This window comes from Danio rerio, chromosome 3 (genome assembly GCF_049306965.1).
Source record: "Danio rerio strain Tuebingen ecotype United States chromosome 3, GRCz12tu, whole genome shotgun sequence".
In the NCBI taxonomy this organism is placed as follows: domain Eukaryota; kingdom Metazoa; phylum Chordata; class Actinopteri; order Cypriniformes; family Danionidae; genus Danio; species Danio rerio.
Genome location: NC_133178.1, coordinates 6,924,009 through 6,937,705, shown reverse-complemented (window position 1 = coordinate 6,937,705; position 13,697 = coordinate 6,924,009). Strand labels below are relative to the sequence as shown.

Sequence of the window (13,697 nt, the reverse complement as noted above, 5' to 3'; positions counted from 1 at the left end):
TATTGAGCTGCAAATACTATAAGAGGTGTTTGTATAAGGGATGTTCAGTTTAGGCAACGCAGTGGCGCATTAGGTAGTGCTGTCGCCTCACAGCAAGGAGGTCGCTGGTTCGATCCTCGGCTCAGTTGGCGATTCTGTGTTTGCATGTTCTCCCTGCATTCGCGTGTGTTTCCTCCGGGTGCTTCGGTTTCCCCCACAGTCCAAAGACATGCAGTACAGGTGAATTGGGTAAGCTAAATTGTCCATAGTGTATGAGTGTGTGTGTGGATGTTTCCCAGAGATGGATTGCGGCTGGAAGGGCATCTGCTGCGTAAAAATGTGCTGGATAAGTTGGCGGTTCATTCCGCTGTGGCAACCACGGGTTAATAAAGGGACTAAGCTGACAAGAAAATGAATGAATGAATGAATGAATGTTCAGTCTAGTCAAAGGTACACAACTAAAATACTCAGCCATTACCATTGTTCTTTGTCAGTTATACTAAAAGTATTGTAAGAAATGTGAGAGTGTGATGTATTTACATTCAAATAATCCAATTCAATTCAATTTATCTTTATTTCCATAGCACTTTTACAATGTAGATTGTCTCAAAGCAGCTTAATATAGAAGTTCTAGTAAACTGAAACTGTGTCAGTCCAGTCCTGATATTGCAAGTGTTGTCAACTGACTGTAGCTGTTTCAAATATTTTCTGGAACTTTTTTTTTCTGGCGTCAACTCATCATTAGATCACAATAAAGTGAAGTTTAGTTTACATATTATCACATCATTATTCATGTACTGTTATTGTAAAGTGATACCATGTTTTCCTTTCTGAGACTTGTGGAGAGAAGTGTTACCTTTCAAAGGAGACCAAAAGCAGGTCTGTAGTCTGATGTCTTTTAAAGTGTGCAGACGTGATGTCCAAAGAACATTTGTTTATTTAAGAAAATGCACACGTGCACTTTTACATCCTCATACAAAGATTCTTAGAAAGATAAATATATCCAGGATTATTGCATCATAATTATATATTAAATAAGTGTTTAGTTAGCAATAAAAAGGGCCAGACGGAATTTGCGGACATTTTTGGCTATTTCTGTGGAGAATTTTGGTAAAAATCTGCAGATTTCTGAGGAATTTTTTTGGGAGTATCATAACTAAAACATTAATATGTGAAATAAAAAATCATATCTTTCAACTTTTATTCATTGCTTAAAATGCAAATTAGACACTTATTTGGTAAACAAAGCAAGTCTCGCATATTATATGTCTACTAAAAGACAGAAAATATTACTATACAAACTGCATTGTACATAAATCAGATGTGCATATTCATATTAGTCAGTAATATTACTGTGATTAATTTAAAAACTGAATAAATATAGATTTACAAACATTTACTTTAGTAAATAAACAAAATTAATGATGAGCTAAAAATCTGCAGAATTCTGCGCTTGCAGATTCCGTGTGGGCCTAGCAAATTTCTAGTGCTCGAAGCAGTGTTTTGAAATGAGAAGATCTACCTAACAGAGGACACATCTCGATAGCAGTCATAACAGCTGCCGTTATTAAGCAGTGATAAAATCTGTAATGACTTTTACAAAGGGATTTTAAAACATATTTAAATGTGATCAGAAGCAAATCAAGGTTCACAAAAAGTGTTTAGATAAATAAAATGAAACCTCATTCATACATTTAAAACCTTTAGCCTATTGATTTATCTGTAAAAAATTGTTCCTTTTTACAGGTGTGCAAGATAGACGGAAAACACTCATTCCAAAGTTACGGTTACAAACATGTCCCCAGAGGGTGATTTATTTACAAGGTGAAAACAGTGCAAATGATGGATTTGGTGCTCTTCACACATGTAAGTGCGCTGGTGCTCCGGGAAGAAGGTGAGGTCGAGTTAGAGTTGTGGTGTGGGATTGGTCTGCAGCTTGAGTCCGCTAGGCACAGATGTTAGCGCAGGGAGTCATTGGTCAAATGAAGCTCGTCTTCTGTTGCTTTGGTGGTGGCTTATATCTGTGTCTCCTATAGGGTGCCAGTTGTGACCGATCCGCTGTGATGAGGCATCAGCATACTCGCCACACAGGTCTTTACATGTTTTCGCTCTTCCACTTCTGCTCTGTTTTCTAATTATTGTAATTAAAGAGGTATTAACATGGAAACCTAATTTAGTGAAATCGTGAAAATCAATGAAGGAAGATCTAGAATGGATCTGGGAGAGTTACGGTGTGGAGAAGCCCCAAGGAAGCATCCCACCCAGGCTGTTGCATGCCCAGAGGGAAGCATGATGGTGGATCAGTGATAGTTTAGGCTGCAATTTCATGGCATTCCATGGCAAAAGGAGGCCCTACACCAGGGGTGGCCAACCCTGTTCCTGGAGAGCCACCCTCCTGCAGATTTCAGATGCAACCTATGTCAAACATACCTGCCTGTAATTATTACGTTGTTTTCAGGTCCTGGTTTATTGGTTCAGGTGTGTTTGATATGGGTTATAACTAGGGATGGGAAGATTAACCGATATGTATCGATACGCGGTCATGCGCGTGCACGATGCGAGTGCACCGGTAGAGCAGCAGAGGATGAACAAAATTTTGGAAGCAAATCAAGATGCATCGGTTTTTGTGAGATGCATCGGTTTTTCCAAGATACAGCTTATATTTTTAATATAGAATGTATTTTTTATGTATTAACAAGTGTTGTCGACCTGTTTTTGGCGCATAATTTAATCGACCTACATAAAGTATGCCTTAGCAACGGACTTGCAGATGTGTACACTTACACTACAACTCAGTGTAACAGGTGTGCAGATGAAGCTAGTGGAGCGCCCTCAGAAAGCACGAGAAGCAAAACAAACATTTTATTCCCCAATGAGTTTTAAATCTAGGGTATGGCAACATTATGGATTTAAGGATGGACGACTTGACAGGACAGATGCAATTTGTAAAATGTGCCGCGCATCTGTAAAATACGTGGGCAGTACGACTAATCTGAAATCTCACTTGAAGCGGCGCCACGGTGTTGTTGTAAAAGCATCTTCCAGTGTTTCTGCATCCCCAGCTTCCTGCACTGCTTGAACTGTAGCTACCAGCTCCAAAAGTGGTGAGAAAAGCATTGCAAGTTTTTTTCCATGCGCAACAGTTCTGCTCGCTCTACGCCAATAACGGATGTTACTGCATTGTTCATTTGCAAAGATATTCAGCCTAGTGTCACGGAGAACAAAGGCTTTAAACACCTCCTCCTGTTAATTTTTATTTATTTATATTTTTATTAGCCTGTTGTTTACAGTGACAGTGATGATTCAAAGCAGCATAACACTGCTAGTTCACCACCTTAAGTTTTGAATATTCAGTGGCACAAAATATCTTTGTAAAACTTGTTTTCATAGTTGAAAAGTTAAATCACAATTCTTGTTGTGCAATGGTAAACCTTTATGTTGAAAGAGTGCAAATATATATATTTTAATATATATTGCACTTATACATTCTGCTTATCTTGAAAATACTTAAATAATATGTGCTATATGTTCTAAAATGGCCCTCTACTGTAAACTGACACTCTGGCTCTAAGAGAAAAGTTTGTAAAAAAAAGTCTTGGTTTTGCTTGGTTAAAAAATAATCAAACGCATTCAATGGCACAGCATCCTCTTTCACATCATCTCATAAACTTGATCTAATTAGTTAGTGCTGAATTATCGCATTGTAATATGATATGGGTGTGAATCGTATCGTGTTGCATCGCAATATGTCGCAAATGTATCGCTAATGTATCGGATCGTATTCTTTGTATCGAGATGCGTATCGGATCAGCATTATAGCTTAGATGCCCAACCCTAGTAGCAACTGAAATCTGGAAGGTGGCTCTATGAACAGGGTTGGCCACCCTGCCCTACACCATAAACCAGGAATTTCAGTTTCATAGTCCAACCCCTGTACATAAAAACACTGTTAAACCCAAAAAGTTAAGGTAACTTAAACCATTTGAGAAAACCAATTTCAACAGACCATTTAAGTTTAAAACGAATCCTCATTAGTACCGTGAACTTACTCCATTTAAGTTGAAGTAATGAGGTATATAATTAAATCATTACCTTCAACAACTCTTTTCAAATGAGTAGATTTAACTTTCAGTCAATTTTGAGTTAACTATGCTTATTTCATTTGATAAAGTTGACTCTTGGGTTTTACAGTGAAGTTGTGGTGAAATAAACCATCAAAGCGATAGGGGGAAAAAAAACCTAAACTGTTATATTTTTTATGTTTTCAGACAATGAATAAAAATCTTTTAGACACAGAAGTTTCACAGTTTGCAAAGAAGAAAGGGGAATACAAATGAGAAAGGACAAAAAAGAACCTTAAATACCCAAAACCAGGGGCGGACTGGGACAAAAATTCATTTATTTGAAGAAATTGAGTTTATTTGGGACCTGAATAAAGTGTTTGGTAGTTGTAGTGCACTTTGAATGTGAAATTAACTGCTTTGCCAAGCTGAAAGTCGGTTAGGAGGATTGTGTGAAGAGTTTTGCAAAAGTGACCTAAATATTGAGAAATGTGTCCTAGCGTCTGTAAAAAAAAAACGTTCGAGGTTACAGAAGTAACCCTTCGTTCCCCGAGGAGGGGAACGGAAGTGCTATAAGTAGATTTGATCTTTGTGAAAATCCACGAAATGGGAAGATTCGGATCAGAAGCCGCTTGTCTGGAGAGTATTGAACGGGCCAATGAATTAAATGAATTGGCAGCGTAAGCTTGCGCAGGTGTGCTGCATTACCAATTATCCCAGCATATAAGCACACCTGGAGCGAGCAAACGCCATCCTTTAAGCTGAAGAGACTTTTAAACAGCTAAGGGACAGTCATTATGGCGACGGAGTATAGCACTTCTGTTACCCTCCTCGGGGAACAAAGGGTTACTTCTGTAACCTCGGACGTTCCCCTTGGTTGGGGAACTCCAGTGCTATAAGTGGATTTGATCTTTGTGAAAATCCACGAAATGGGAGAACTATGGAAAGCGCCATAATGACTGCACCTTACCAACGCCCGCGATGAGGGGATAGTCAAGCAAGCGTGATGCACCCACATCATGGGAGGCGCGGTCCTCCAACGTGTCCCTGGCCCTAATTTATCCTACTTCAACAGAAGTCTTACGGATTAAGATATATTTTTTGGGAAGTCGTGAGCATCTAGATAATTCTAGGAAATACGACAGTACGTTGGGAAGCGTGCAATCCCGATAGGGAGGACGCTGCGGAGGCCATCCATTACCCAAGGGGGGGGATAGATGGCAGAATTTACATATGGACTAGCCCTAAAAAGGGGGAGTACGCATAGCAAAAGAGTGGTTAGCGGAGAGGGAAGACACGGGTCCGCCCAGGGGGGGGATTTAACCGTGGCGGAATAAGCATATGGGATCGCCTAGTGGGGATCACGCATAGCAGGCATCTATACCCAAAACGCGGGCTGACCAGCGGGCAGACCTACAACGTAGTGGGCCAGCAAGTGACTCCTCAGCTGAGTCAGTGCTGGGGGCCACGGAGGAATCTGCAGGGCTCACCTGACGGGGAACTTTACTGACAGATAAAAGGGCGCACGTATCTCCGTGTTAGGGAAAATGGCGCTGCAAGCGTGTTTCAACACCCTACTGAGTTGTTTCCTCAATCACCAAAGGGTTACCTAATACCCTTGAGGAAACCGGCTCCACTCACAGGCTCCGTGAGTTTGGTGAAGACCCGCGGAGACAGAGAGAGCCCGAAGGGGAGGACCTTGTACTGCCACGCTCGACCCTCGAACGCAAACCGCAGAAATTGGCGGTGGCGTGGAAGAATGGAGACATGGAAATACGCGTCCTTCAGGTCTATGGCTGCAAACCAATCCCGAGGACGAACGCATTGCAGAATGCGCCTCTGCGTGAGCATTCTGAACGGCAGCTTGTGCAGACATCGGTTCAAAACACGCAGATCTAGGATTGGTCGTGACCCACCGCTCTTTTTGGGTACGCTGAAGTATGGGCTGTAAAACCCACTCTCCATCTCGGCTGGAGGAACTGGCTCGATTGCACCCTTCGCCAGGAGGGCAACAATCTCCTCTCGCAAGACAGGGGCGGACAGGGGTTGACCCTGGAGAAATACACGACCGTGAACTTGGGGGGCCGTTTCGCGAACTGAATCGCGTAACCGAGTCTGATCGTGCGTATGAGGCACCGCGAGGGGCTGGCTCGCGCTAACCAGGCAGGCAGAGCCCTCGCTAATGGAGTCATCGCTACAATCGCTGACGTACCAGCGGTGGGGCAGCGTGGAGTGGGTGTGCTGATCTGGGAAGCACGAGGGTGGAGGTGAGGAGCGATTCGCTCTGGCTCCGCACCCTGACTCCGGAGAGGGGGCTGGAGGGCTGAGGGAAGGGAGACCATCCCCCCAGCGCTCGTGAGCCACTGGCGAAGCACGTAGAATCTGCGAGCCGGAAGGCAGTGCGTCCCGGACTGGCAGAGTTCGTGCTGTCACATCCGGGGAAGGGGAAAAGTGCTCTTTCACTGATGTTTTGATGGCACTGAAAAGTACCGTTGTAATCGGGGCCCCGCCCTCCAGCGGGGAAAGAGCAAGTTTCCTCTTCTCCGGATGGCCTGTCTCAGGGACGCTTCGCAGTCCGTTTACCGGATTTAATGGTGCCCTGGGCAGGGGGGGCTGCCTGCTTTCAAGGTGTACGCCACACCCGCTTGGCTGGAGGCGCAGGCGGGGGTGGGTGGGGCAGCACTAGTTGGCGGGCGCCCTCGGCGAGGAGCAGCGGAGGTGACAATATATATATTGTTTCTGGGTATGAAATGATAAGTGGTAAGCAGTGAATTATTAAATAAATCAAAAACACTAGCTACGTTTCCATCCACCTTTTTTTATAGTTTTTCTCAGCCACTTCTCACAAATTTCTCATTTGCATTTCTCACAACACTATTTACATTTGCATAACAGTTAATGCATTTCTCAAAACAATTAGTCATTTGTGCACATCATAGTAGCATTTTCTCATTCCATCCAACATATTGCAGATGCTTTTGGACATGCATCAATTGCTTTCATACAACTTTCTGCTGTTTATAACATTATCATTTGCTTATGTCATGTCAGTCAAAATTAACTAAACTTGTAAATGCTGAATAGTCACTCCATATAAAACTAATAGTCCTCATTTCATAAATTGAGTCATTACATACAGATTTATGGGTCAAAATTTTATAAAAATCTTTAAAACTTTTTTTTTCTGAAAATGTCTTCTAAATTGAACAATCTGATGAATGATTTACAGACCTGTGTATGTTGTAGGTTCAGTTCCAATATGTACTGCAATATTGTTTAGAGTTGTGCACAGCTCTACCCAAAGAAGGTTTGTTTGTTGTAAATAAGGGTGTATTTAATCTTCTGCACAATGCTGTGAATAAATTAGAATTGCAAAGAGCAAATGCAGTAAACATATGAAACATACAGATTTAGTGTCTTGTACTCAGATACCTCACTAAATGCAGTGATGTCGAACTTTACTGTAGTTTGTAAATGGCTGTAAAATAGTATTTAGTGCTGTCTTGAGCATTTTCAGGAAGTGTCACCAAAATCTGACTTTTTTTGCATTGGAAAAAATGTACAGAGTAAACTGTCATAATGAAAACATGACAAACTTATTTGACTATCTTGTTCATAAACAATGGTGTCAGGACTTTTCATCTTAATGATACTGACACTTTCATTGACATCAATACTTGCTTTTGAGGAATGAGCTCTCCTTTTTGAGCATGTCACACGCTTTTGCAGGTTATCAACTAAGTTTTGCAGTTTGTACTAATTGTTTTGAGAAATGCATTAACTGTTGAGCAAATGTGAATAGTGGTGTGAGAAATGCACCAAAGCCACTGAGAAAAACTGTAATTTATCAAATAAAAAAATGGTTGACGTAAACACCAAGGTTCACATACCGTAACTGAATAGGATAAACTTTTTTCTTCGATAAGAAAAGATGCGCATAAACTACGGTGAAAAACACTTTTGCATTCCAGTATGCGCATTAAAAAAGGTCATGGGATTTTGTTATAAGAGATCATGTGATGATAAAAATGTGTGTGAATGGATAAACCAGCAGGCTAAGCACACTGTAAAACATCTGAAATGTTGTTTTATTCATTCTAAAATGCCTTACCGTTTCAGTACAATCAAGAACGTCTGTGCTCCATCTTATATGCGATGATCCAGTTTTGTGCATAAAAATAATTTACATTTTTGGATGGAAACATAGCTAATCAGAGTACTCGAGAGTACAGTTTAAAGAAAGATAGGAAGGTTTTAAAAATAAGAGAAGGGAATGAAAGAGAGAAAAGTATATGATTAAGATATAAAACATCAGGAGTAAAAGAACCTAAAGGGAACTGAACCTTTGTTTATTTAAGAAAATGCGCAAGTGCAGTTTCACATCCTAATACAAAGATTCTTAGAAAACCTAAAGATATCCATAATTATGACATCATAAATGGTTACAGACAACCAGACAGTGCAATTAAAGAATTTAATCATTTAAAACCTATTAATTATGAAAAATTAAAGGTTTGGTTTGTGGTTCGTCCCAGCAATTATGTTGCCAAACATATGCAATTACATTTAGATTAAAAAATAAACAAATAATATCATTGTCCATAATGTTTTGGTGAGTTAAAAAAAAAGTTAACTTCCTCATATTTTGGTTTAAATACTGCTGTTGTCCTCATACTGCACCTCTCGTCTGATCAACATCGTTCTGGATCTTGAGCACCTGAAGAACCTTTTTCGATTATTTTAGGGGTAAGGTAAAATATTATCATGATGCATGTAATGTTTTAATTATGTTATTTATTTTTTATTTTTTGCTATTAAACAATTGTAAAATGTGCCTTTTATTGTGCCAGCCTGTGTACATACTCCTATTGGAGCTATTTGTTTTAGTATTTGTGAGACTCTGTCGTGTTTCTATTCTTTCATCATCGGCTCTTCTCTGTATCCTGTAGATCATCGGACTGAATGAAGATGAAGATTGAAGCTCTTCTCCTCATTTTAGCTGCTCTACAGGTAAGCGTGTGTTCTAGTTGTTCAATTCAAGTTCATTTATATGGTCCTTTTTTACAGTAACCATCATTCCAAAACAGCTTTACATAATACACTCATTATTACACTACAATCAAAGTTAGAAAAGCTGAGGTGTTGAGTATATGGAGGACATACAGCGGTCAAGCATACGCATGGGTAACCTGCTGGTATACAATACATGGTATACTTTCAAAAAGTGATATGTTTTCAATGAAGTGATCTGATCGACAAAAACACTAAGAACATTGTGTATATTGTGTATTGCTTAAGATTTTGTGCAGTCCTCAAAGTCCTTGTAGGGATGACAGCATCTCTTCAAGTTCTCGTAGGGTTGGCAGCAGATCTTCAAGTCTTCGTAGGACTGGCATCATCTATTTACAGGTCTTTGATCTGCTCTAGTATGAATATTATTGCACAAGTCAATACAGATGATCTGATCATTATGATTTCTGTCACTGCAGAATTACAGAGTGGCTGCTGTTGAAGAGATATTTCCACTGGATATGGCTCAGAATTCAGCTGATGATCAGTTTGACGGATGCAGAGATAAAATGGCAAGAAAAGTGCATAATTACTATCTAAACAATGAAAAAAATGGCAATCCTAACTTCAAATTGGCTTGGGAAGTCGGTGAAAAGGCTGTAAGACCATCCCCAGAAAATCCACTGAATCGTACACACTTAATTGCCATTTACGTGTACACTGACAGGATTGCATATGCAGAGTTCAATAATGCTGTTCGAAGCGGTAAACCTAAATATGAAAACGGCAACTTCAAATGGTATTCGCTTTACTTTCTTTTAACAGATGCGGTGCAGATTCTGAAAACAAGCCAAGATAATTGCTATGATACTTACCGTGGTACAAACGTGAACATAAATGATCAAAATGTTCTGAACACAGAGGTCCGATTGGGTTCTTTTGTTTCATCTTCTCAGGATCGAAACATAGCGAAGCGTTTTGGAAATAAGTCTTGTTTTGAGATCCGCACTTGTAAAGGTGCTGATATTGCTAAATATTCTAAGCTTCCTCGTGAAAAAGAGGTGCTGATTCCTCCATATGAGATATTTGAAGTCACTAAAGTCCAGAAAAAAACAGATCAGCAAGATCTCTGGTGTGAAACCGTGTTCACTTTGGAAAGCCAAAACAAGACAAGAAGTGACCTGAACTGTGCTGTAGCCAAGAAACTATCCTGGGGTGAGTTTCTCAAACAACAACGTAACCATCGCCTTGAGGAATGGATGCTTCAGTTAGGAATAAAACAACATAGTGCAGTTTAACATATTAACGTTTGATTTTGGTAACGCGACACATCATTTTTCTTTATACAATACAAGTTTTAGTGATTAACATTTAGATTTGCTTGCTTTGGGCTGTCTTTTTCCCTTCATGCTTAATTGAAATACAGTTGAAGTCAAAATTAATAGCCCTTGAAGTTTTTAAAAGTAACGAAAACGAATGAAAAAAATGAAAACTAAATTTGAAAAATAATTTTCGTTACCTGAAATAAAAATAAAAATGAGAGTTTAAAAAAAAATAGAACTAACTGAAACTGTATTATACAAAACTAACTGAAACTAACTAAAATTACAGCAAAGTCCTTTGTTTTGGTCTTTGTAAATGTATTTAACACAGACTATATGCCTTTTAAAAGTAAATCCATTTACTTCGCACTGTCCAGTGTTTGAAACGTACGGCACTTTAGAGTCTGTAATCCTGCTGATGCTATTGGCCAGATCAAGCTAGTCCTCCTCCAGTCAGTCCTCGCTGTTGCTCCCACCACAAAAACAACAGCTGGACATGACAGCAGCACGGTGACAGCATTAAATATGACCCGAGAAGATGCTTAAAAGTATTAATTGAACACATTTGTGCCAAATGATAGGTTTTAATTCTGTATTAGTTATAGTGATCCCAAATTAATGGTTCGTTTTAACTGGATCTTTTAAGAGAACCGGTTAAACTGATTCACCAAATCGAGCTGAATCATTTGAAACGATTTACGTCTCCAGCAACGTTAAGCACTTATTCACAAACTACTTACTTATTAACATGCCTGACAACCAGACAGTGCAAAACAAAATCAAAAAACAAAAACAAAATCTATATTAAACACAGTAAACAGAAATAACAGATTTTACAAGCGGTGAACCGATAATACTGTGCATGCATGTGTAACGGTGGCCAGCTAGTGTGTGCTGTGCAGGTAAACCTCACTCCTCTGACCTCTAAAAGGTGCTCTAGCGACAGACGCTAGGGGCCATGGTCTTTAGCCTCCTTGTTAGAGCAACCGACTTCCATGCGGAAGGTTGCCGGTTCGAAACCAGCTCAGAGCGGGTTGGGTGGCGTAGGACCGGCGGGAATACATTGGTGCCATGACCCGGATGGGAGTGAGGTTTAGGGGGGTCAGTGTAATGGGGGCCAGCTAGTGAGAGCTGTGCAGGTAAACATCACTCCTCTGACTTCTAAAGGTGCTCTAGCGACAGACGCTAGAGGCCATGGTCTTTAGCCTCCTTGGTAGAGCAACCGACTCCCATGTGGAAGGTCGCTGGTTCGATACCAGCTCGGAGCGGGTTGGGTAGCGTAGGACCGGCAGGGTTACATTGGTGCCGTGACCTGGATGGGAGTGAGGTTTAGGGGGGTGAGTGTAACGGAGGCCAGCTAGTGTGTGCTGTGCAGGTAAACCTCACTCCTCTGACCTCTAAAAGGTGCTCTAGCGACAGACGCTAGGGGCCATGGTCTTTAGCCTCCTTGGTAGAGCACCCGACTCCCATGCGGAAGGTTGCCGGTTTGAAACCAGCTCGGAGCGGGTTGGACGGCGTAGAGCCGGCAGGGGTTACACATGATTCAGTGAGCCGAACACAAACAGTACATGATAGCCTGCTGTGATTAAACTAAACTTGAACAACTGCAGCCAGTGTTCCCAGATTGGGCGGGTAGTGAAAATTTGGGCGGTTTTGCAATGGCGTGCCCGCCAGCCCCGGTCTTCACTTATAAACCTGTTATGATTTTGCAAAGAAATGCCATAGCCCCAGTTCTTCATATAATGTTCAAACGCTTACAGCAGTTATGATCTCCCAAGGACATGGGGTTCAGTGGGTTTTAGATATGATTTAGATTTAGTTTTTGGGCTGGAATTAGTTAGATACATCTAGCAACACTGACTGCAGTGCAGGTAAATCGAGGGATTAATTGAGAGGATCTGGAGAAACGTAAGTTAATTTGATAACAGAAAATCTAATGGAATTTAAATAAGTGAATCATGCTTCAGTTGGGTTGCAAAATGCAATAGTAAGAAATTTTCAGATCATGTTGATGTAACTGACTGAAATTATGATTGCTGACTACATATGTTTGATATGTTGAGTCCAATCTTGGGAAGACTGACACAAAAGATGATTTTGAATCTTGCACCTAACAAATATCATAATTTACAAGAAACAAACAGACAAAAAACTAATACTGAAACTAATGAAAACTAAACTAAAACTAAGCAATTTTAGAATATAAATCCTAGTAAATCTTTTTCTAAAAACTAATAAAAAAAATTTAAAATATAAAGTCAAAACAAAATACAAACTTAAACTAATAAAAAAAAAACTGAAGCTATAATAACTTTGCTTAAGTGTTGCTCGATGGATAGATGATTTTTAAACATAATAGTTTTAAAAACTAATCTCTGATGACTGGTTTATGTTGTGGTTTTCATGATGACAGTACATACGATTTTTCTACCTATTTTGCAAGATGCTAACATTAAAAGCAATGTAAAGGCCTAACTAGGTTATTATTGTGTTTAATAGGCAAGTTATATGGAAACAGCAGTTTGTTCTGTAGACAAACGATATATATATATATATATATATATATATATATATATATATATATATATATATATATATATATATATATATATATATATATATATATATATATATTGACCTTAAAATTGTTATTAAATTGTTTTTAAACTGCCTTTATTCCAGTCAAACAAAAAAATATATAATAATAAGACTTACCTTAGAAGAAAAATGAGAAGTACTGTGAAAAAAATCAGAAGTACTGTTAACATTTCTTTGGTCTGTTAAACATCATTTAAGAAATATTTGAAATTTTTAAAATTTACATGAGGGTGAATAATTTTAACTGTACTTTGGTAAACAACACATGTATTTACTTTCTTTTACTAATATTATTGAGATTCTTCCAGACTTGATTCTCACTATACTATACTATACTGTAGTGTACTATACTATACTGTACTGTAGTGTACTGTACTATACTAAACTATACTGTACTATACTATACTGTACTTTAGTGTACTGTACGGTACTGTACTATACTATACTCTATTATACTGTCGTAAACAACTGATAAAAGCATTTTCAAAAACAGTTAATCTCATACTAAAATCAGATATATGATCATACAATACATGACTAAAAATACATAAATTTGATGCTTAAATTACCTTTGGTTGCAGAAATAGAAATGAAAATACTGTAAGATGAATCATTTTAATTTTCATGAGTATTTGAAAATTGTCAATAACAATCAGTTGCATGTATTTACTCAACTACACATGATTTTGTTCATCTTAACACTTGTTTGTCAGAAAAAATTTATTCA

The 13,697-nt window shown here is 39.1% G+C and overlaps 1 protein-coding gene across 3 annotated transcripts; it reads left to right on the top strand.

Moving 5' to 3' along the window:
• The first annotated feature begins 8,471 nt into the window (after positions 1 to 8,471).
• Positions 8,472 to 12,909, top strand: LOC100537504 (ecto-ADP-ribosyltransferase 5-like). Of its 3 annotated transcripts, none has more exons than XM_073944097.1 (6): positions 8,472 to 8,786; positions 8,990 to 9,050; positions 9,339 to 9,449; positions 9,530 to 11,230; positions 11,902 to 11,985; positions 12,239 to 12,909. In XM_073944097.1, the coding sequence occupies exons 2-4, from the start codon at positions 9,003 to 9,005 to the stop codon at positions 10,346 to 10,348; spliced, it is 978 nt and encodes a 325-aa protein (XP_073800198.1). In that variant the 5' UTR covers positions 8,472 to 8,786; positions 8,990 to 9,002; the 3' UTR covers positions 10,349 to 11,230; positions 11,902 to 11,985; positions 12,239 to 12,909. The 3 variants fall into 3 exon arrangements, with proteins under 3 accessions (XP_073800198.1, XP_073800197.1, XP_073800199.1); XM_073944096.1 differs by having other exon boundaries at positions 9,530 to 11,240; XM_073944098.1 differs by having other exon boundaries at positions 9,530 to 11,248; positions 11,920 to 11,985.
• Positions 12,910 to 13,697: the final 788 nt, after the last annotated feature.

Coding starts and splice junctions, on each gene's coding strand:
- LOC100537504 (XM_073944097.1), top strand. CDS start 9,003: ATGAAGATGAAGATTGAAGCTCTTCTCCTCATTTTAGCTGCTCTACAG. Junction 9,051..9,338: donor TCATTTTAGCTGCTCTACAG/GTAAGCGTGTGT, acceptor GTATTGCTTAAG/ATTTTGTGCAGTCCTCAAAG. Junction 9,450..9,529: donor CTGGCATCATCTATTTACAG/GTCTTTGATCTG, acceptor CTGTCACTGCAG/AATTACAGAGTGGCTGCTGT.